Source organism: Rhopalosiphum maidis, chromosome 1, assembly GCF_003676215.2.
Source record: "Rhopalosiphum maidis isolate BTI-1 chromosome 1, ASM367621v3, whole genome shotgun sequence".
NCBI classification, from domain to species: Eukaryota; Metazoa; Arthropoda; class Insecta; order Hemiptera; family Aphididae; genus Rhopalosiphum; species Rhopalosiphum maidis.
Window position 1 is genome coordinate 62,620,953 of NC_040877.1, and position 26,695 is coordinate 62,647,647.

Consider the following 26,695-nt stretch of genomic DNA (forward strand, 5'->3'; position numbering starts at 1 on the left):
CCTTTTTCCAATACACTTTCGCGGACCACCCTTTCCCAAATTATTTTAAATTGTGTATTAAGTTTAGATGATTATCAGTTATTTAGTTAAGTGTAGTATTAGTTAATATGTAACGGTGGTGCATACTTATATCTAATATATTTTCAGTGTTATTTTTTTTTTATGAATGTATAATCTGTTTTATTAGACGCATTGTAACAGCAAGACAAAAGTTGTTCAAGTATTATAATTTTTAATTGTCTGCGAGTCTATTAAATATTGATCGTAACGCAATATTGTTATTTCCCAACGGACGGTTGGCGGTGTGGCTAATAACAATATCCAAAAGTCCTAAACAAACTACTGCGGGATTTTTAACATTAATCTCACGTGCTTTCATTTATACCCTTTGGACCCTGGGCAACCACCCGACACACAACAATAATGTATAAATTCTTAATTTATTATGCGACCGCGAAACTGGCCACCGAAAGGAGGCATATACATTCGCGATTCCTGCGGTCAGATTGCGGTTGGTGGAAACGGGTATATTACACACAGAGAATACGTATGGATTTAGAATACTAATTTTAATATTTCACCAGGAGCCAATCCGGAACTCGGTTTTCCTAAAACCCCATATTATATAACCCCATGATATATACCTATCTATCATTTCAGTCCCTAAACGTCCCTAAGAAAACCGCGATTTTATTATATAGTCTCACTTTCAATGGAGATATATTTCCTCCAACACGAAATTTCCAATCATAACCCAGATTATATTTTAATTCTTAATGTTAATTTGAAAATATTATATTATTTTTTATATGTGTATTATTTCAGTATTATATCTATAACATGTAGGGTTTAAAGAAGTGCAGGTATTAAAAAACATTTACTTAAGTTATGCAAACGATTTCCTATAATATCATAATAATTAAATATAATAGCTAGCTTACAAATATTAAAATTAAGTTAATTGTTTGTAAAGCAAGTTACATTTTTAATATTAATATTTCGTTTGATTGGATATTTTAAAAGTCGCTAATTATGTGATGTAGTGTGTTGTTTCATCTATACATAAGCCGATTTAATCTTCAAGTTAGGATACATAAATGTGTCTTTTGGGATCTGAAAAATAAAAGGTATAAAAGGACAATGTACCCAAATATATCCTTATGACTAAGGTCTATATAACATTATATATTGACCCACGAAATTATGTAACAAATAAAATTATAATAAGTATGTGGGTACTGACTACCGAGTCTAGAATAATAACATGGTAAATTGTATATTTTTTTTTTATATTAAGTCAAATGTCAAATGTCAAATTAATGTTTCATTTTGAAAAAAAAAACAATTGACTTTAATACTTGAATGAATATATTTTAAATATATTAAAAAAAGAAAAGAAAATACCATTCATGATTAACATAAATATAATTGAAGTCTATTTTTTTGTTAAAAGATCAACTAATGCAATACTTTGAAAAAATCGTGTTAATAATTTAAAGTAAACTATATAAATATTCTGTAAATCATATAACACATAAGAAAAAAAATATTGCCAATTACGCCTATAAGAAAATTAGGTAGATTAAGTAGAATAGACAATATATCTACGAGTATAATTTAGAAATTATGACGCTCGTTAATAAATAAATATACAGCGTAAAGCGTTTCTTTGTTTGTATACTTATTACCTATATTATATGTATAAAAGATAAAACGAAAATAAAATAATTGTCATACAATTCTAATCAGAAAATAGCGTTAGTGTCCAAAATTATCTTTACAAAGTAAAAAAGAGGTTTTTTAGATATTATTTATGATTGTTGTTGTGAAACTAAAAAAATCTATTTTAATTTGAGTAGTTTTAGAATTTTATTTTGTCATTATTGTTTTATTATATAATTATTTTGCTTAGCTGAACTCATAATTTCATTTTAGACACAATTACAAGTAGGTACATCAAACAAGGTAAACAGAAAATTGTATTAGACAACGGAATTATATAAGTATATTACCATAGTAGAAATTGTTAATAGTTTATTTATCTACATTATATAATTATAGCTCGTATACTCTTTATACTTAGCTAAATAAAGATGAATCTAATATTATTTACTTATGAACTAAAGTTAAGCGGTTATAGAAGATATAAATAAGGGTATTTTATTGGGAAAGGATTCTGGAACAAAACAAAAGATATAATATATTAAACGTTATAAGTGTATGTATACAGGACAAATAGAGGCAATAATCGGATTCGAGAGAAAAAAATTGAACGCACATATTGAAACACATGTATAACAATAAATAGACTATCGGGGAAATAATATTGTTTAGTTCGTATAATTTAGATATTTTTATCTGATCTGTCATACATACTTGTGACATGGATACGATGTCGGTGGCAAAGGGTTAATTTTCCGGGCTGGCGGACACGCGGGGGCTTTTCCTATTTTCCATAACGTCAAAAGAACGCTCTCGGACTTTTTGACCGTTAATGAAATCTCTTCCTATCAAAGACCTCACGTCCTCCTGTCCATACCCAAGTAAAACCCCGATGTTTCTGTCACACAAAGCTATACCGCTTTGAAGCTAATTTATGCTGATTCCCTCGGTTCCGCGTTAGACGTACATATAATATATAATATATTTTCTCCTTCGTTTTATTAATAATAATACTATTATTATTATTACTATTTTTATTTCTCTTTTCTTTTCTGTCCGCATAGCAGAATCTCATTTGCATAATAATTTATGTATAATTTTTACCTGCATGTTACGCCTTCTCCTTGACTTCCACCAGTGTCGTATAGAGATTTGGACCCCATTCGTTTCGGAAACCTCATCACCGATACACCTTTGGAGCCCACAAGTGCACACAACGTGCCTGGTTCATTGATCAATATTTCATCAACGTCGAATATGGGTGGAGATACAGGAAAGAGTTTCTAGAAAAAAAAACAATTGGTTGTGTAAATAAACAAAAATATTAACAAAATATATCATAAACTAATATATTATATGCACTTAAGCCTAGCTCGAAGGGTAAAGAATATCGCGGTGACCCAGTCGGATTAGTAAGTAAGGGCCATGTGGCGTCGTTTTAAATACACAAATATACATATACGCGTATTCGAGCGTGAGCTTGTGCGTTTTTTCCCTCCAGGTCTTTGTTTTACGTATCGTATAATCCTTTTTTGAAAAGGGAAAGGATTAAAAAGCTCGGAATTTACCATCGGTCAGGAAAAGAAAAATGGAAATCTGAAAAAAAAAACCTATCCCTGCGTATTGTATTACCAGCACAACCACCGATATTACGATTCAGTTTCCACAATGAGTTGTCTTTTGAATATAAAATAATAACAATAATGCATAATACAAAGACTATATTACTAAGATAAACTGGATGTCCGCATTCGCATTTCCCCCCTAAGCAAACTTTACCGCAAACTAGTATGTAGCTAGTCTATACACAACCACTGTGTGTAATCGAAATCGACAACAATAATATTATTGTTATAGTTAACCGACCTCCACCGGTGGCCACAGCATCGATAGTACGTTCATCATATTCTTTTCAACTTTTCACTTCAATGCATTCGGTTAATTACATACTCCTTATCAATTTATGCCACTCGTTGGATAAATCAGTTTTAGCTTCTTACTAAGTTACTGAACAATACAGTTATAACTTGTGTCTACCCATATCGCCACTAAAATATAATATTATTTGATAATCGATTATGTTATAATCGCCTGTTAAATTCGTATTTTTTTCTTTTTAATATTACTTTGAATTTAAATAGAACTTTGCATTATAAATACTATAATACATTTTAATTATTTCTACCAATAAACGGTTCCAAGCATGCAAAACTTTTTAAATAAATACTTCGGCGAGTTAATGATGGTATCGAATATCAATATAACTACATATAAATAATATAACTATATATATACTATAAAATATTTTACTAATAAACTTACAACGAATTTTTAGATAACTAACAGATTCTCAAGTATAAACATTGAGCCAGGATTGGATCTATATAAACGTAGGTTTACATTCTTTTAATTTAAAATACAATAATATAGTTGTTTCAGTTGGAACTTGGATTAAGAGAAATTTAATACTAAAGATCATAGCTTTATTTCAAATCAGATTATTTAGATTGTAGTGTGTATTACCTTTTTATGAATAGTTAATATTTATAATTTAAATAAGATAAGATACATGAATGATGAATTATTATTACTGACGAAAAAAAATAATAAACTATGACAAAGCTATATTATATTATTATATATTATGAATTTATATTTAATTATATTAGAATTTATTGTTAAACACGATAATGTACTATCAGTGCACACGCAGTTCAAGTGTTATATCTCCTTCCTACTACGATGGATCGGCACTACAAAAATGTTACGTTCGGAATGTGTTTGCGCCAGTGCGCGCGCGCGTGTGTGTAACCAAAGGATAATAGCACATAGTTTCCAGTCTCTCGGAAGACATAAATTTTCAGGGTCGTCCCTTTTGTGTGCTCTGCTGAAGAAGGCCGCCGAACTAGAAGCATACACATACACACCCACGCACACACATTACTATCCTGGTGTATACGTGTACAGTGTGTACACACATAATGTTGTATTAATGAAGAACAAGAATTTCATTAACCAGTGTCATTTTATAATGCGTGCATGGAAGAGAGCAATACATTATCAAAAAGGGGGTCCTCCATATTCGCGTTTTCCCAGTTTTCCCAAACGTTAATTAAAAGGGTAACAAATTGACCGAACCCGCCTACTCCTCTTCCTCTTATCATACCAATCCGTTATAAATAACCACACCGAGCGACGTTAGTTTTATTAGATTTTCCATTTAATTTTCATAAGCACGCGGAACATTATTGGTATATAAGCCCGGACTACTGAATAGCATGACATATAGGATTACCGTTTATTCACTCGAATTCGATATGCAGGCTATTCTAGTTATACACATAAGTTATTAATCAAATACTATACAATTAATACACTATCTGTAAGCTGTATACAATAATATATAATGCGTTGAAAACTAAACCTATGATCAATCTTATAGTATATTTTAGCTAATAATATATAATTGTAAAAAAAAAATAAAAAATTAGTTTTATAATTTTCATATATTTCATACATGAAACTTGCATGTATATTAAGTACCTATATAAGTTGAAACTGTAAATAATATTTAATTCAAAAATATTCCAAATGAGCAATTATCACAAACGAGTGAACTAATATATACTAATATGTATTATTAGTTATTAGTATTCAACCCATTAATATTTTATAACAAAAATTAAAATATAATTTTTTTATAGCTAAAATATTTTTAAAACGATTATCACAGTTTTTAAGATTGTTATTTTAACATTATATAAGTATTTATAAATTGTAAAAAATCAAATACCTACTGAGATTAGCTTTAACACATGACAATATTTTTTTTTATTTTCATCGCTCGTAAAAAAAATGGCAGTCTCGTTAAAACTTTAAAACTTGCTTTGTAAAAAAGGCGAGAAGTACATAAAAATCGCTGATTTTACGGTCCAAAGATGTAGGTTTTTTTTTAAATCAAAAGATTTTCTCTTAACGTTTACGAGTTAGTTGAACCATTATCATGCTTTGATTTTTACTATTTATTCTTTAACGTATTTTTGTTATTGATAAAGTCATTAGAGGACTCAAGCCGCCAATTACAGTATACCGTCGGTAAAGAGTGAAAATCGCGCACTTATTATACCAAAGTAAAAGGGAAAAGAGTGACATTTTTTATTTTTATTATTTTATTATATTATTATTAAATTTCTAAAGTTATGATAGGAGGAGGAGGAGGAGCACCCACGGCATAAGCAAATTGAAAAAAAGTGTTGACTTTTTGTGGTGCGTAAATAAATGGAGTTTAAAAAAGGACATCAAAGTCGAATAAATGATTTTAAAAATCAAACGGAAACACACTCAAAAAGTAATTCAGTGGTTTCGAACAAACGGAAGTGCAGTGCGATCAAGAATAGGGTTTTTAATGAACACGAATGTATAAAAAATAAATTAATTGGAACATAGAGTAATTTTGAAAAACTCTGTGTAATAAAAACGATATATTATATGAACAAGTACACATATGTACATAAAGACATATATAATATTATTTACAACTCTAATTGTATTGCGTACAAACTAGAGGGGTGCCACATGACTTGGCAAGAAGTGTGATGTTTGACTATAGAAAAGTAGTAATTATTCACTTGAAAGTAATTGTGTTGAATAAAATCTTATGTTGATTTATTACATATAATACGATAGTCTCAGCTGTAGATTGGAATACTTGAAAATCTTAGTTTAGTCTATAATATCATTTACACTACATTCCATAAGAGATGCTTATTTCGTCATGACAATTACAGTAGTTATTATAAAAATATAAAATGCAGTGTATAGAAACGATACAATTAAAATTTTAAATACGAAATACGACTGCGCAAAATAAATATAAATTACGAAGTATAGTTATTAAAATAGTCATAATAATAATAATAGTAAGCACATATACATAATATTAATATATATAATTCATAAATAAACATCAGTTATACGGTCTTAAAATACATGTGGAGGTAATAGTTATTCAAGAGGACAACTATAAAACTAATGTTATTGCATGTCAAATTTATGTCATTCAATGAAAATCGAATTTAAGCAAATTTCATTAATGTGTTCGCCAGCTAAGTTGATATTATTCTCTAATTTGTTCGACTTTTCCAACCTCGTGTAACATATATAATATCTATTATATAAGGTGACTTTGATGTCAGTAAACTTGAGAGAATACGCTCGAAACTCGTTTAAAAACGTTGGAAGACGAAGACATGTATACATATATAATCAATCGGGGAGAGTAGAGCCCTTTTTCGCTTCGCATAACGATTACGTTCCGCGGATATTTATTATAATAATATTATAAAACTTTCATCTCCCTCATGGCCTCGACTACGAATCGTTTTCAATTTAAACTTTTATTAAAACATCCAATACGCGGCCTTTTCCCCATCAAAGGTTATTGCTTTCTATGTTCTATATAAAGACGAAATTGGTTGCATGAACACGCCCGGCTTGATAGAAGAGGAACAATAATAACATCACACCAAAAACGTTAGACACTCTGCTACCTTTTAGTTCTCAACGACAAAGTTCACACCATGTTTTGTTTCAGTTAAAATTAGTAGAGGAGATTTATTCAAGGTAGATTACATGAAATATCTCTTCATCAACATATTATATTCTGATAAAACGAATAATTTTTTTCAAGTACAAAATAAAAAATATTTATCTTTTGATAAATTATCAAAATTATGCAAGTTCAACAACACGAACTTTCCAGCATTGTACACTTTTCTAAATAAATTACTTTACAAGCAAATTTATATACAATAATGTATTTACACGTATTTATTATGTATACAACATATAATTTTAATTAAAATTAGTTAAATTAAGAGGCTAACTATTTAGTTTTTCCTCTCGTTCGAATGGTTAGATTATATTGCATTATTATATTATAAGTAATAAAATCAATCATAGCTATTTGCATAATATTATTAGTATATATAGTATATAGCTAGTATTTACCTCAAAACCACAGATCTCAATCGATAGTACAGCGAGAAATTCCCAGAGGAAAAACAAGTCATTCCACAAGCGCAAGAAAAAAAAACATAATAACAACAAATATAAATAAATAAAAATAAAAACCTAATTTTACGAAATATGGCCTTCGGTCGTTTGCAGACGATATTATTCGGTCGGTTGTTCTTATTATTTATTTCCTTTTATTATTATTATTTTTTTTCTTATTCTACCCGAAGAGGGTTCGACGGCTCAAAGTGTAGACGATTAAAGAGCTCTAAGACCGGGGGATGGAAAATAATAAATAAATAACGAATAATAAAAAAACGCAGAAAAAACGCCCTCGGTAAAGTTTTAAGAACAATATCTTCGATTAAACAGTATTTCATATTAATGGCTCGGGTCGCTTGTGTGTGTGTGTGTGTGTGTGTATGTGTGTGTGTGTGTGTGTGTGTGTGTGTGTGTGTGTGTATATGTGTTTGTTTCTCATTTCGAAAAACTGCGGTGAATAAATAATAACAATAATGATAGGAATGGCGCGCAGGGGAAAAAATACCGTAAGAAGTTTTACACGGAGAAGACCCCGTGTGCGCGACTTCTCAGACGCATATAAATCAATCGGTGCACATAACCAAACATAAATAGTACCGTATAAAAGCTTTCTGCTATCCATTAAACATACACATACGTAACTACAAACTGAGATAATGGAAACTATTTGATATATAAATTAACCAACCGTTCCAGCAACTACTTCTTTCTAAACGTCGTTGTTATCAAACCGTCGAAAGCATTTTTCTATCACTCTCTTTAAAAGTTTAAAGTTTTCTAAAATGATTTCCTCGGAAAACATCTCATAGATTCCAGACTAACGAAATAATCCACGATCCACGGAAAATTATAATACAAAAAAATATATCTATAACGCATTGAATATTCAATTTAAACTGTATAGTATTAAAAATAAATATCTTTAAATTAGAAAATAAAATTCTTCAATTATACGTTGTATGTATAGGCAACACCAAATTGAAACCTTAAGGTTATACAATACTTTCTCATTCCTGATTTGTTATCATTATTCTTACAGAAATCAAATAAAATATTTTACATTTTACTTTTTTAAAGTTCATATTTACTATACATATAAAATAAAGTTGACTGTATTTTGCTTATGCGTTGTTTGACTAAGAGTTCCGCGAAGTTGGCTTGATTTTGTTTCGGTCCATTTACAGATGCGAAATAATAGCGGTTTTCGGGGTTAAATGTTCCCATTCAAATTCCTATTATAATTGTTGCCATAAATGGGGTTTTAATACACTTATATAACGACTATGTATTTGGAATATGAAGCTATATTATATTATATGTTCTATGTATCGTAATGCTTAACATTTTTAGAAACAATTTTGCTTGTTTAATACTATAATACGTTTATGTTTTATTTAAATGTAGAGTTTATGATTAATTAAATAATTGTGTAGAAGTGTCAAAAATAAAAAAATACAACGGGTATAATATTGTGCATGACATCACAATAAGATATAAAATCGCTTTGTTTTGCTCATAACTTTTATTATTGTTATTTTATTATTTTAAATTTCCCTAACTAGTTAAAATTAATAATTATCAAACATTATGAAACGAGCCCGAAGGGTAGGGTGGGACAAAAGTTTTTCGAAAACCCGCGCACAAAAGCCTTTGTGATTAAACGTCCGAAAATCCAACAGGTACACTCGTATATCACAGGACACGCGAATTACGACGGACGACAGACACCCTGCCTGCTTACCCCTATGCATGTAATTTAATTGTAGAGGTGGACGGCTATTATTTAAAACTCTCCGGGAGAGAATGAACACAAGATTTGGCTAGATTACACGCATGACGATGATAATATTGCTGTTGTTATTATTATTATTATAATTACCAGCAATATATTACTAGTATGTGTGCCCCGCGGAAAAGCTTAATGGTCGAGTTGAAAGGATGCCACTTGCACAAAGGACCTTTGTGCAAAGTCCGAACCATAAGCCCTTACTGTTATTACGGCCATCCGTCTTCCTTTGAAGTCGTTACAAAACGCCTCGGAACATTAAGTTTTGGCCAAACGTTTTTATCACGGTATAAGTCAAAACAAAAAAAATTCAATACCTCACGAATACGGAGTATATGTAGAACTACATATGTCGAAAACAATTCAGGTAAGAATGATAAGATACATACATTAGAAAGAAAAGCCAAAATACAATATAAATTTGTTTTAATGCTCAGAACAAAAACTATAGGTAAGCATTATATTGTATGAACCATATTATACATTTATGAATATAATTATATAATAACATAATGTGTTAAAACCTAAATTATCAAGAAACGTGTTAAAATCATTTTTTTATTGAAAAATATGATTAGGTTAATTATTATTCTAAAATAACCTGTATAAAACACAAATCTAAAAAACAATTTTCAATTTTTACAACGATAAAATCAGTATAGATACTTTATATAATAATAATAATTATTACATAGTTATATGTATTTAGACAATGACTAAATAAAGGAAAGTTTTAAAAAACTATTTTATTTTATGTCTGAAAACACTTTTAGGAGGAATGTATTGAACATTACATTTTTGCCATTACATTAACACTAACATCCGTTTATTTGAGAGACCAGTATTGAAAGAGCGTTATTATTTAACGTTTTGATAATTTTATTTTAGTAATGTAAAGATATAATGCAATTTTTAAAATGGTGACAATATATTTTACAGTACATATATATAATTCTGAATTGAATATTAATTGTTATAATTCCTGTTTACATAAAATCAATGCACTTTATAAAAAAATATTTGGATACAAGAGTATGCATATAAATACGTAAAAATTATTTAAAATTATTGTTTTTAGCTAAGTATAGTTTAAGAGGCTATTTTTATTTATATGTTCAGTGAAAATTGTATGGAACTCAATTATCTTATAGAAATTCGCATTCAAGTGCTATATTTTTCCAATTGTATGAAATAAATCGTTTGTTGACCCCGAAAGCTATTTATAATACCTTAATTTCGATTAGGAAATTAGATAATATCAATCAAATAAAATAATACAACCAGGACTATAATGTATAAATAAAACTATAGAAACAATGAGACCAGTATGAAAGCATGGATGATTGATTCCAGCCTATTTCAATAGGTTGCGTGACACGGTTGTATTGTGGTTTTTACAAGTTTTTTTCTTTATAAAAAAGAGTAAATAAAAAATATACAATACCCAATAAATCGTTGTAAAACGATTTCGTGACAATCAGATTCTTTTGTATACACAAAATGCACAGGGAAAAGTTTTTCCTTATCTGGTAACCCTCCTTAATTTAGGCCTAAACTTTGGCAATCTCAATCTCATTCACATGCGACGTAGGTACCTACGTGAAAATACAATTGGTTCAAATGGAGAAAAAAATCCAACAAAAAAGTACATATGTCATTTCATTGAAAATAATTTTATAATACAGCATGAATAGTAAAAATATATTTATTATTATTGTTTACTCGTATGTGGAGAATCACGGATTGAATAATGGCCATAAAATTATTGTTTTATTTACTAGAAATCCGATCAGCAGCGACGTTGACGGTTTTCCATTTTACCCGATGTATACACGCGTATTTTGCATATCAATAAGAGTGAAAAAAATTAAAATATAACTCTCAAAAAAAATAGAGGTTCGAAAAAGAACGGGGTGAAGGGGTGATAAATAATGGGATGAATATAAAAAAATGGTACACCACTCGTAATCCGTCGGCTTTTTATTATCATCGACGCTATAATGCACCGGTTCATTGAGTAATATAACGAAGAAATGATACAGCCATACATCATTTGACGTGAAGGGTTGATAGGAAAAGGTTCATTTAAGTGATAGGGTTGGTATTTAAAACTGCAGTACATTTTTTTTATCGTGACCATTATATAACAAACGCAATATTTGACCTTTTGTGTAGTTTATATTCATATCAGGTTTATATTTGATAAAGCTAACATTATTATATTTTAATAATACAATTCTACAACACATTTAAATTAATTATATCACGCAAATAATTGTTAAAAAAAGTTTAGCGGATATCCAATTCAGTCAAATTTAAATAATATTAGAATACTTTTAATGCAATTTATAATTGTACATAGTTTTATTTATTAAACAAAGTAAATATTTAATGATATACATATATTTATGGATTAAAACAAAATTGGGTATAATGTACAACCATGCGAGATACAAGGTAGGTACACAACTAGCCAAATTCATTACGTTAATATTGTTTGAAATAACTGTTGTTTTTCTAATGTGAAATAATGTCAATAAAAAAACTGTGAGTGAAAACGAGTTTTGTATTGTTAGAACACAGAGCATTATTTACATTGCCACTGGAGTTTTTTTTTTTGAAGTTCAAACATTAGGAGAATATTCACATTGGTAATTTTAGCCAAATAAGCCTGAAGCATTTAGTGGAAAAAATAACTAAGAAATGGGAATGGATATTTTTGCGTATTTGTGTGGAAAAGTTACCCCAGGGTGTTTGCTTCTGTTTTTTTTTTTTTTTTTTTAATATCATTTTAACCCTTTTATTACATTATAACCATTTCTTTTCACGTTCAACTTGGAGCTGAAAACAAGTTTTAGAAAATAAAAACTTTTTAATTATTTTCCTTTAATTAAAAAACAACATACAGTTAAAATCAAATATCAAATTCCAAGAAACATTTTAGTTGTATTATGATAAAAAATATGTGTTATTCATATTTAATTTGAAAAATTTAGAAATAAAATATAACCCAGATGCTAGGAAAATACATTTACAATTCCATAAAATCGAAAATTAGATGATTCTATAATTGACCTATCAAACGACACGTTTTGCATGTTTTTTTTTTTATTTTTTTTCTATTCAAATAAGAATACTACCCCAAGTTCCTAATCCATTAACAACCAAATTTAAATGTTTTTTGAACAAATTTTTAAAATTTTGAATGCATCATGCATATTCTGATATTTTAATATAAATATTGTAATAATGTAAGTAGATAAAACTTGAAGAATGTAATGTTAAATACAATAAATAAATAATTTTTTATACATATAAACTGTATAAATCAAAAAATATAGAAATATACATATACATTAGTTTCAGATATAAAATTTAACCATTTGATAAAACAATACAGATTTACATATAAAGTTAATAAGAAATTTTGTATTATATAATAGAAAATTTGGATTTATATTTATTTTTGTAAGACTATTTAAATTTAACGTATGTAGTTATATAAAAGAAAATTAGTAAACAAATGATCAATGATAAATATGTTATCCATTATAAGTTATAATTTATATTATAACTATTACTGTAGTTTGAAAATAAACACCACAAATTATACTGACCTACTTAATTCATTTACCTACATATTTCATAAGTTATAATATTCTTATGTGATTTATTTGTGTCTTGTAAATATACTCCAATAAAGTTTTTTTTTTTTTAATAGTATGGATTAGGCACTTTGTTTGCTTAATAAATAAATAAAAATCTACCAAATATAGTGATAAAATATGAATATTATTATATGTATCATTTTTTTTCACAACGATTTAGACATTCTTGAAAATTCTAGGTTGTAAGTTAGTGTTGGTCGACGTAGTATTTTTTTTTTTTTTTGAAAAATCGTCTGCCGTTGATCTCTAGTCATTTTTCAGTATTAAACCCACCGCTTTTCAATCATTGTCCCTCAAATTACACGAACGTGATGAGAGTCCCCGATGGTATTCATCTATTTCCTTGGTCGGTGGGGCATATACATCTCATGTCGGTTGTTTTTCATTATCATTGTTACCTCTCTTAGATATATCTCATAACTAACTGCAGGATGTATATAGCTTATATATTATATGAAATAATATTTTTTAAATCTCTAGAGATTTAAGATAGTAAAATTGTTATGGTACATGTACAATGTACATGATTGTCATTTCCCATTACTACAATGTGTTTAACTTGTATTGGCTTAGAAATAAGGTAAATCATATATCTTTAAGACATATATAAGATATTAATACATTATAATTAAACTAAATATAAAATCATAAGTGATATAATCATAAGAATAATAACAAGAATCAGTTCCAAGTTAATAAACATTTATAAAACGGGTTAATTTCATATTTTTAGAAGTATTTAATTCATACCTGCATCACTACTTGTTATAAGTTATAATTACATTTTAAAATAAAATAAATATGCTAATTTTATTTTTTTATTTGTAAACAAATTTAATTTTAATTTAAGAACAACTTTGTAAATTAAAATAGCAATAATTCTAGAAAATATTTATGATTTTTGTGGTTTGATGTTGAAATATCAAAAATTAAGAATTAACGATCCAAATAAACAAGCACAGAGGTTGGTTTCCGTTAAAAAGCATTGGGTTCTAGAGAGGTAAAGCAGACGGTTTAAACCTCCACCGCGTGCATAGCGCACATAAATCGTTCAAATTGTCACCGCAAACAAAGTCTCGTTTCCCAGAGGTCTGAAATCTGCACATAAATTTGTTCGCCACCCCACTTCTTCACCTAACCCGCTCATGACCCCGGGGGCTTGTAATTAAAGCCGCCTGTATGCGCGTATATACGAGGCTTTTAGCGGTATTTTCTATCGGCCGTAGACGACGGACTTTTAATTAAACGTTTAATTATTCCGATATCAAGTAATACTTATGTACAATTCATACAATCTGCATAAATCTTATGTTATTTATACAAATACAAAACTTTATATATATACTTAAAACCAAAGTATTTATCAACAGTATTTTAGAATTAATACTGATTGGTTTTCAAAACTACAAGTTGAATGCATTCTTATGTATAAGAAAATAATGTACCTTTATTATATTAAATACATAATTTAGATAAATTAAAAATTCTATAAATCTATCACAAAAGTCTCATTCTCTAGAATCTAAAGTTAATTTTTGTATCATTTTAAAATAATAACTTCGACATTATTATAAATTAAAATTTTTAATTAAATTTCTTTAGATATTTAAATTTCATAATATTGTATATACCTATGCAATTTCTGCATTGTTCAAAAACTAAAATAAGATATGGACTATACAAATATATAGATGGGTAAAAATGAATACAGATACTTCAGTTATCTATATCTGCTTATTATATTTTATAATAAATTTATTTTAATTTATGTATGTTGAACATGATACTTTAAAATGGAATGATCCACATTATTCCTATATTTTTGACTCTACGTATTATTTATTTATTCATACCAATTTTTATTTTATTATTTTTTTCTTTTATATTCTTAATAAAAATTGCTCCCCCAACACAAGCTTTGCTTACTAATATTGAATTTATAATTTTAAAATGTGATGTAAAAACTTGTGATGATACAATTCATGTATTATTATTATTATTATTATTGTCTTAGAGAAAATCAGCATTGTATTATTATTGTTTTGTTTTTAATAATAATAAAAAAAAAAAACGATTCTTAAAGAAACAATATTTCAAAAATTATATTTTTAAATAAAAAATGAATACTTTTACATATTTTACTTTTATTATTTTGAAAATTTGCTATATATAATTGTATTAAATATCATATTTCAATTATTTAAGCTGATAGGAAATACAAGTTATATAATAATTATGATACGAGATTATGAATAACAAATACCACACCACATATTTAAAATTGTTTAATAAATCTACAAGTTAAAACTACATAACAAATTTATTCACTATAATAAATAAACATTTTTCTTTACTCCGGACTTAAATTTAAAATTAAAACATCAAAAAAATGTAAAAATAAATGAGTAATCTACCTAAAAATTAGATAATATTCTTGAATACTATATATACCCGCTTTATAATCTACTAAATACCTATTTTATTTAATAAACATATAAATTAAGTATAGGTTCTTTGAAATTTTAAATATTATATCATAGTTAAAGACATACTAATTATAAATAAACTGGTATTTATCGATAATAAAAGAAAAAGGAGTCTTATAGTTGAGCATCTGCAATTGTAGAACGTTAATGCAAAGATAATTTAAAAAAAGTTACTAAAGACTTTGTAATATTAAAGCAGGATATGAGTTGAAGCTTATTTCAAAAATTCAGAGTAGCTCTTAAAAGCTGCCACGAAATCCAGTGTCGAGGATGTTTTTTTAAAATGTCTTTTTAAACTGTACTTAATCCTAAAATGTCCTTTAAACTAGTTTTTTGCTCGCCCACTGTCAGTTAATCCTTTACGTGTCCGAGCTTAAGAATACCGCAGATTACAAAAACCCACTCGGACCTGCATATCTAATTACCGAAAGGCAACTTTCGTTTTAATCTCCGAGAGAGGAGGAAATGGGAACCAAAGGGGTAAAAATAAAATCCTAATTGCGACATAATGGAAAAATAAAAATGCCATGCACTTACATTTAGTCATATTTCCTTCCAAACCGAGGATCACATGTATACATTTATTTTTTACCGCACCCCATATATATTTGACCAATCCAAATATCTTTGCCATAATGTCTTATCATTTTTCCACGTCGAATGGTTTTCATTATTTATTATATTGCCAAGTAAAACCCGTTGATTACCGTGTCACGGATTTGGGCGGCCAACTACTCAATACAAAGGGCGCAAAAGGTCTAATGGCCGCGGATTTAACTTAATTCCGTGTTGTTTTAAAGCAAGAAAAATCGAGTCGAATAAAACATTTCCCCTTTAGATTGCAAGGCCCAGATAGAGATATTTTTTTTATCTTTAGATATATTTTTCATAAAGTGAGAAACGCGACAATAAATAAGTAAAAGTTTGGTCCTTGATGACGATAGTAGTAATAAGAACGGAGAAAAAGAAATAGAAACACAGGAAACAAAAAAATAAAGAAAAGGAGAAGAAAGTTCATCCAATAAAACGCGTACCCGATCCGTCTGGATTTTCTCTCGGGACAATGCCGACATAACGGGTAATCGCATCACATCCGTTATGAGTGCCTTTTTCTCTGACACTGGATAATGAATTAACCTGGACTTGTATTTATTGGTAGGGCTAAAATATATACGTATAGCTATAATACATATAAACAATAATTTGATAAATGTACATTATATCTAAAAGGTTCTTTCGATATTATTGTATTATTCTATAGAACGTATTAACCTTTAATCGCCATAAAACATTAACCTTTCACTGTCGATAAATGTATTGTAATATATACATGTATAAACAGAAGTATTTATATTATTGATTAATTTATGACAAATTATACGGCTCATAAACTTCATTACTACTATCAACTAATTAATTGCACTGACATTCAATATACGATTTGTATTGCATAGGAAAACAAAATATATTACTTTATATACGCTTAGGTAATATACCTAAAAAAAAAAGTAGATATAGTGTACACAGTATATTTATAGGGTATATAATAACATAGATATTTTATATTATTCAATGTTATATAATGTTTTATCACAATATTATTATTATGCTCACACATTAAAATGACCGAAAATGACTATGCATTGACGAATTTTATTTTGTTTTATTAAAATTAGTTTCAACTAGATTTAAATAATTCAAGGGATAAAAAAAACATTTATGTACAATATAACATCGTTATATTAACATAAACCATCCAGCAATAATGAATTCTTTGACAACAGTCAGCGTGACCACAGTCGATTACTATAACAGTCCATTGCAGTTTCATTTCGCTCTTTCCATCAGTCATGTCATTAATATTTTATTTATCACTGTTATTTTATACATTAACATCATATGACACATTGCCTAATATTCTAATGACCCACAGGGTGTGGTTCTACAGTTTCGACTTTTTTTTTCGTTTTTCAAAACGATATTCATTTTTATAACTATAGGTAGTAACTACGTTAAAGTAATAACGATAATTACCAATCATACAGAATGATGGGTGTATGTTATTTTTTCTCGTTATTTATTTTTTAATTAAGCTAATACGATTATTTTCTGATACGGAATTGTAATATAATATCCCGGGCACGCCCTATATTTTTATTTAAAAATGTTCAATACGCGCAGTCGATTTAATCCCCAACCATCACTTTTCATCTTTTTTTTTTCAAAATTCAACGTTCATTAAACAGACTCCGGGATTCGACAGCACTACATTCTAAAAATGTGCATAATAAACATCAGTCTTCAAAATAGCACTTAGGATTAAAATAACAATAAAAGAAAGAATAGGGGGAGGGAGCAAGTGGATACAAGACACTAATGTAGCGTGTAAATTTAAAGACTTTGGTTTTTAGTACGGTAAACCAAATGGATCGAAAACTATGATGATCCGTGAATGCGTGTGTAATAGATGTTCAGAATAATATTTTCAATCCAGTCAACATAGTTATAATAATATGTTATTTGATTTTAAATGCCGAATTTACTATTTGCAATACATATATGTATAATGGCTATATACCAACCTAGCTATTAATAATATATGTATAATATCTATGAATATTTTGAGTTATAATAGTACATTTGTACAATTTATTTTATACTTTATATAAATAGGCATTGTAAAAAAATATTGGTATGTCATAATTTATTTTAAAATAATACAATGACATAGGTAATTACATAATAATGACAAAATAATTTAGATGCTTAGACTTCTGACCTCAAAATACATTATTATTGTCTTCAATATAATAACTATAATAGAGTAAAATAATTTTTTTTTTACATATTTATTTTAAAGTATATTTTTACAGTATATATTTTTGTACAAATTGATAATTAATAATTATCACCATCGTGGTCTTAAAATGCATAGTTAATTTTGCTCCGGTGTTCGAAAAGTTCGATGATGATAGTAAAATAAATTTCAGTAAAATATGTAGTCTACTAATAAAATAAATTTGTTTTATAATCCAAAATAAAAAGTTTGATTTTTGTTCACATTATATTAAATATATTAAGACGTAGATATCCATAATATATTCATGGCAATTAAAATCAAATAAAATGAGTAATGAAAATTTATTTTTTTCTAAAAATTTTAAGAATGATAAATACGTACTGAGCATACAGCTCATAAATTATGAATACTATTATTTTCTAAAATATAAATAAATTACAAGAATAACTCAAAGTAATATATATATTTTTATTTTTAAATAGGTAGGTATACTACACTTTTAATTTCATAATCTATAAAATATTAAGTGATTAGGTTGATCATTTTCTTTTTTTAGGATCCGATATCTAATGGTAGTAGCTATAAGAATTGTTTACAAATGTGTAACGTACATTCAATATTTTAAGTGAATAATGAAGACACAATATAGCTAATATAATTTTATGTATAATTAACTGCAGTGATGACTAATATTGCAGGAAGTCTATATTGTAAGACCGAGAATTTTCTGTAATATTACACGTTATAATGGTATACCCACTATTGTACTAAAAATCGCTCGATCTCAGTAAATGTTGGAACATAAATGATATTAGTGTGCTGGAGTAGGAAATACGAAATCATCACGAAGAAAAAGGGGTGGGGTGGAGGTATAAAGGAGCATCTAAAGAAACAATTGCAGCTGTTGGGCGGGCAGCGACGTTTCATGAAATACCATTGTGCGAACCGGGCCCGTTTCTTCCATGGGGGTGTATATTAGCATTAATAGAGCCGTTTTGCGTGCATGAGGTCTGTGCTTTGGTCGAGAGAATGACGACAAGCAAGTACAGGAGGTGTGAGAGGGAAGGTACACCACGCCACCGAATAATAAGAAGAGGATTGTAATAAACGATAATTCAACAGCCGGACGAAGACGTTTCCCTACGACATTGCTGCTAGCGGTTTATTTCAACCACGACGACTGTGGCGGCGGCCGACAGGAAAAGGAAAAGGATGAGACGCGAAGAAGAAACACCCGCGGCCGCGGACTTATATACATAATTACACATAATATAATATAAGGAACAATCGGGAGCGATAATGGCAATTTATTATTCCATTTTTCCTACGCTCCACTCAAACACACACACATATAAACTCAACAATGGCCTCAAAAGATAAACCGCATCTTTGGTTGTCGTCGTAGTAGTTGTAGTAGTAGTCAGAGTAGTAATAGTGGTGGTGGTAGTAGTTGTCGCCGAGGGAAGTTCGGGCCTGTTTATATTTATGATAATTGTTAAGTAAAACCCCTTAGTCCTGTGAAGTGGTGGCACACACCATGTCGTGATGGGCGGTTGTCGGTGGGGGGAGAGCAGAGAGAAGATGCGCATATAGTCATCGTCCCCGCGATCGCGTTTGTGTTAACGGCTCGTGTTTATATTGCGCGATTCCGAATAGGAACTTATATTTCATGCCGATTTATGGCCGCTAAACGGAAACCGAGGAAAAACGGCAGAGGAATCAACGCCAAATGGTACTTTTGCGAAGAACGTCCCTGCCGCCTTCTCTATTGCAACCATAGTGCCACAACACTGTAGCGGCGGGGGTCTGCAAGCGGAACAACCAGCAGCGCTGTAAATTTGCAAATTAATGGATATTATTATTATTGTTACTAAACGTAGAATAATATATATATATTATATATATACATATAATATATACATGTTATATAAACAACACAATTGTAGTCAGTTGGAGATGTGTTTCAGATTATAATAGAAAAATTATGCAGGCTTTCCAAAAAGGTATAATCTAATGTGATTGAAGATATATTCGTTAAATTCACTTATAAATCGGAATTCAAAAATCTTAAAAAAACTTAGTTTTGTTAAATTAAATATTTACATGTATAAACTTAGACTCGGTTATGCATTATTTACTTCATGTGATTAACTGAGAATAATATTTTTTTAAGTTGAAAGCTTGAAAATGTTGGTTTATAATTTCACACAATTAATTTATTGTATATCAATAAAATTGATAACATATAAATACATTTTACCATTATTAAAATTGTATATTCTGTAATTTTAACAGAACATAAATTATAATATTATTTTCTTATGTAAAATATAAACAATACAAATTGTACCTATACCTATGAGCGTGTCCGCAGAATAAAATACACGCGAGACAAGATACAAATTACTTATATTCACCCACTAAAAAAATAATAGTAGAATAATAGCATTACTAATATATAATAATAAAATATTGAGTCAACAATATTATTCACAAATTCTTCATATAATTTATTACTTAGATTAAGCTGCTCAATAATTACCTCTTTTGAAAATTTTTTAATTTTTTGAATCTAGAGAAAATATGAAAAAAACATCATTTTTTTATGAATACAAAATTTTAAAGATAATATTATCGAGCCCAAATATAGAAGAAAAACTATAATTCCATAGTAGTCAATAAATAAAAATAATTTTATCTTAGTCTGTTAAAAAATAATTCTAGGTATCACAATTTCAATACCAAAACATCATCGGAGTACTGTTTCATATCTTTCATCATAATATTAAAAATGTTTTCACTGTTTACTTCCATCAACTGAAATAATATCAGTAAATTTGTGTACACCTACACCTTTTAATTCATTGGTAACTGATTCTATAATATAGCTTAATAGTTTACAATTACCCTTAAAAAACTAAAAGCTTTAAAGTAGTAATTTAATTTAAAATTGACACTTATTTAATTTATGTATTTATTACTATTAATTGTAATACAATTCAAAGCTTCAGTGATAGCAGTATAATTTTTTTGAAGCCTTGTGAAATTCTGACCATTTTATTAAACATAATTTTGTTAAACTTGATGTAACTGAATTTCTAAAAGAACTTTCTTTAAAAAAATTAATTGTTTCTTTATAATTACTATTGTATTCCAAATTTCTGGAATAGAATTTAATGGTAAAATGGAATGACATATTCATAATATTACAACACATTCAGTTTAAAATTTTCAGAGGGGGGAATGGCCACTTTGGACTTCCCTGCTGGCGCCCTTACCTAACTTAATATATTCATATACAATTAATATTAATAGATTACTGTTTAATTATGTTATATCAAATACCTATGTTAACCTTAAATGTTTTGAAAAAAAATATATTTAATTCAAATTTTCTAAGGAGCTATGGTAATGAGCTGTATTTACAAATATTAATAAATATTAATATACTATAATTAATAAAGATATTTCTGCTTTATAGCCGTAGAGAAAAATATATTGAATAATATTTATATTGATATTATGTACAGTGTTTATGAAATTGAATATTATATTCTGTTTTTATAAGTAAAACGATTATGAGTCATTTTACTTAGTAATTACAAACTTAAGGATAACATTTTCTGTATAACTTCAAAATTAGCATGCATTTATGTCCTAACTATATATCCAGGCCAAAACAATTTTTAGCACAGTTCAATAGTTTTCCTGGACCAGTTAGTTTTTATAGTCCACCATTACTTAATAATATATATATAATGTAACAAATACTCTGTAAGAAGTAAAAATTGGAATTGGAATAGCGTATCAATAAAAATTTATAATATCTTATTGAAATTATTAATGACTTAGGTCCGGTTTTTCAATTTATTTTATACGCCAGATAGTATTTATTCAAGATAAATCATGGAATATTCGGTACTATAGGTATAAAATTGAATAAAGCAATAACTAGTAAAACTTATAACATTGTTTTTATTATAATATACCTACTGACTACTTCTAACCAATAATTGTGCAAAGGAATTATTATACGTTGGAATAATTATTTAAGTAGTTTATGACAATTAGGTACTTTAAGTAATATAATTTTATTGTAATAGATATACCTACTTACTATTGTCTAGATGATTAATAATTTAGGTATTACATTTTAAGAACAATATATGATGAAAATTTAGTATAGTTATTGATATGAGAAATAAAACAATCAGTTTTAAGGTTATTAATTATTTAACATTTATCAGATTAATAAATAATAACAACATGGAAATTATTTAGGCATAAATTATGTAGGAATCTGTCTATTATTTACATTATTTAAAACTAATATACTAATTTTTATTAATTTTGTTCAGTGATAAAAAAGATTTCTACAAATAACATGTACATTATTTTATTGTAACACATGTTTAAAATAAAATCTGTATAGATTTTGAATTATAACAATAAAATTCTTAAAAATTAAAATACCTACCTATTATTTATCAGTAAAAATGATGGCTTATTAGAAGTATCAATGATATACTTAGTATAATAATAAAATACTTAAATGTTAAAATTAGAAGGAAATAACCAAATATCATAATGCGGTTAAGTCAGTTTCATCTTATTTATGTATCCACTTTGTCAACAAATATTATAATACAATATACTGGTCAAGCAAAGTTAAACACAATCAACCTCGTGGTCAACTATTTCTAGTATAATTATTGAAATTTTGTACTGTAATATTATTGTTATTTGTGTAAAACAATTTTTGTTAAAAAAAAAAACAAAAAACATTGATTGTTTATAATATTTAGTATATAATAAAAATAGTAAATTGAAGCAATTCACTGTACTATGCCTATGTCTATATTTGTACTACGATAGTAGAACTATTAATAATTCTATAAACGATAAATTTTTTTATAGACATATTATTTAATGATAATAAAAAGAGGTTTTAAAGCATTCCTTAATTGGAAATAACAAATGTTAAGCAAAACAATTATTCAGTGAACACAACGCATAACAAATAATAGAATAAATTTAACATTATTATTAATATTGGTTTCTTACTTGATATAAAGGAATTTCCTCATGAACTGTATTCAATAGTAGCGAGTACAAACAGCATTCATCGGGATTCCAAATATACAATATTTGGTCTTTGTATGCTATTAGATTTCGAACGATGTTCGCGCCATCGGTTTCTAATACCTTTCTCATGGTCTGGAACATGTCCAGTTTGTTTAAGTTTAGCATATCTGTAATGGAAGGCATTTTGACCACGCAAATGATGAAGTGACGTATAGTAGAAAAACAAATATTACGATAAACTAGATTTGAAAAGAACAAACGGATAAACGCGATTTTATAAATTTTATCTCTTAATAAAAATAACGTTGCTTATCTTTATCACACGTGAATTTAATGGTCCAATAGTGATAAGCTATGAGCTGTAAAACCAGTGTTACCACTTAGGCCGGCTTACATTTTCATCAAAAAAGCGCGCGAGTTTTAGTAGAATATTTGCTTTGATTATAATAATAATTATTATAATATACAAATTTCTATAATTAAATAGTACAATTACAATAACATACATTATATAGACTATAGAAATCTGTGTTAATAACTATTATAATGTGTTTAATGTGTACATTAAGTCATTAGGAACAAATATCAAATAGACTATAGAGAGGTATTTTAGTTGAGATGGTCTGAGTACAGAATAGATGAAATTTCGTCTATTCTGTGTGATCTGAGTATGACCACTGATTAAACTATTTTGTAAATGAAAACACTAAATATATTTACGTTTAAACACTTACATTTATTTTATCAAAATATATCAAGTTATTCCTATAATGAATGTAATATAATATAATTTGTATTTTCTAATAAACCATGTTTATTTTTTAATTATTAGAAATTTATTTGTAGTTTATACCACATATCGAACATTAAATTGATAAGTGTAATCATTTCTAAGTAATATATTAATTACTTTAACTTATTTAAATTTAGTAAATATGTATTAATTTATCACACTATGTTACATTTGTTTTTACATATAATTTATATCATAAAACTGTATAAAACTAATTTTTATTTTTAAATTTCCTATTTTAGTTTGTTTTATTTTTATGAATGTCGAAAAAAAAAATATTTTCAATGAATAAAAATTATTTGAAATGTAAATACAAGTTTCCTAATAAATTTTTCATTTACCAATTAAATTATGTAAAAACAATTAAACCATAGTGGTCCTTTATTAAGAATTAAAATAATAATTTAGATAAAATTCGTTAAATCTTGAAAAAATGTAAGTTATTTTGTTATTAAAAATGTATAAAAATGCTTTCGTTTTAACCGTTGAAAAGTTAATATATGGTTAATCTTAAGTTGATGATAATACAACCAGACAATTTAAAAAATATGCAACGTTTTTTTTTATAGACATTTGAAGTCAAAATGTTCACAAAATTACATATTTTAAAAACTAAAAATGTTAATTGTTTTGTTATAATCCATAAAAATTATTCTTATACATTACAACGAATGAATGAGATATCACTGAATTCAACCAAAATACGTCTACTCGTATTACAGTAATCTCAACATCTACAACTGTATGTCTGTACACCAGGTACCTATTTACTCACCTTTTTTTTTACTTTGAATTCAAATTCATAATCATGTAAGCTGCACTAGCCGCAGTATAGTTACCTAAGCCAAAAATATTTTACTCTAAAATTTGTTGTTATAGTTTGTCGCTTGTGCATTAATTTTAATTATAATTTAACAGTTATAGTACTTATATATAACTCAAGGGTCTATAATAATACCTTTTCGTGTATATTTTAGTAAAGTTTTACGAAAAGTATATGTCGGTCCCAAATGAGTAACATTATTTTCCAACTAAAATATTTATCTATGCGCCGTGTATTAGACTTCATAAAATCAATGGAAGGTCTTCAGTGTACGACATAAGTTCGTCTTACCAACACCAAATATTCGATAATTTTAACATAATAATACATAGTATAATAATATTGGTAATACAAACAAACGACTTTTCGTTGAAATCCATAAAAGTGACACCATGCCATCATATTTAAATGATATATTATATATTTTATACCTTGCTGGTTTGCTGCGTTCTTGACTTAAAAGTCCGTATATATAGATCTATGATATTATGTTCCTAAAAAAAACCTTTAAATTCGTAATTGAATTTTATTTTACTCGCAGAAATTTCGTTGTTGTTACGAATGCGTATGATGATCAGTTAAATGGTTGTTGTTGTCTTTGTTCCGGACGACCGATTTTGTTTCTTCTTAGCTACTGGTGTCGGTAAACAAATTATAAAAGGGACATGCGGTAGTAGATGAAATTCTGGTCACGTATTCGAGAAACACAAACATAGACACACCTCGCCATCCGCGAATTAAGAACTATATGCAGTGGAAGGAGTGTGTAGCCTATACGATATAGGAGTTGGTGCACGAGCTCATTACATACAACGATCTTATATGGAATAACATACAACAACAAAAATGGTAAGTCCTGCTTAAATTATATATAATATATAAAACAGTATGATATTTTTTTTCATTTATTCTACGCACCGGACAGTTCATTAAATTAATATGGGTTTGTACGTATGCCCGTGTGTGTTAGTGCATGCGTGTGTACCTACTACCTATAGGTATATGCACATATAGACAGACAGGCAGAGAGAGGGTGAGAGAGAGGGAATGAGAGAGCATGGAATGTAAACAAGAAACCGATTTAGTTCGTAGTGAAATTTTAATCGAGCTGAAGCTATTATGTGATGAATGGCGCCCAAGGTATGTATCACCGCCACTATAGCCCTTCGGTGCCCTGTTGCAATTGCTGCAAGTACAAAATATTATGTTTGTTTAGCGCCAGGAATAGAGGAGGGTAAAGCATAATATATTTTGAATTATTAAGGCGACGAAAAAATTATTTCGAAGATAATAGACTCAAGGAACGAAATTGAAAAAAACTTCCCATAAGCTTTATACATGTATTGAACAACGATCAAAGTGTTGTTAAATTATTAATACTAGCTGCCGTATACTGTATAGCAGACATATATATATGTGTAATATGTATACATGAGTACATATATATATCATTATTTTCCCTTCTTTAACGACTTATCCTGGATGTGTGCACGTGTTTTTTTATTTCTTCTCCTGGGATTCGCTATTCTGTATAG

General features: G+C 27.8%; 1 protein-coding gene across 1 annotated transcript in view; it reads right to left on the bottom strand.

Annotated features, from left to right (window-relative positions):
* LOC113548114 (nuclear pore complex protein Nup88) overlaps positions 1 to 23,842 on the bottom strand; it is a 37,100-nt gene extending 13,258 nt beyond the window's left edge. The window contains exons 1-2 of the mRNA XM_026948800.1: positions 23,524 to 23,842; positions 2,767 to 2,945 (exon numbers count right to left, since the gene is read on the bottom strand). Coding sequence (XP_026804601.1) covers positions 2,767 to 2,945; positions 23,524 to 23,727 — 383 coding nt within the window. The 5' untranslated portion in view covers positions 23,728 to 23,842. The remainder of the gene's footprint in view (positions 1 to 2,766; positions 2,946 to 23,523) is intronic.
* Positions 23,843 to 26,695: the final 2,853 nt, after the last annotated feature.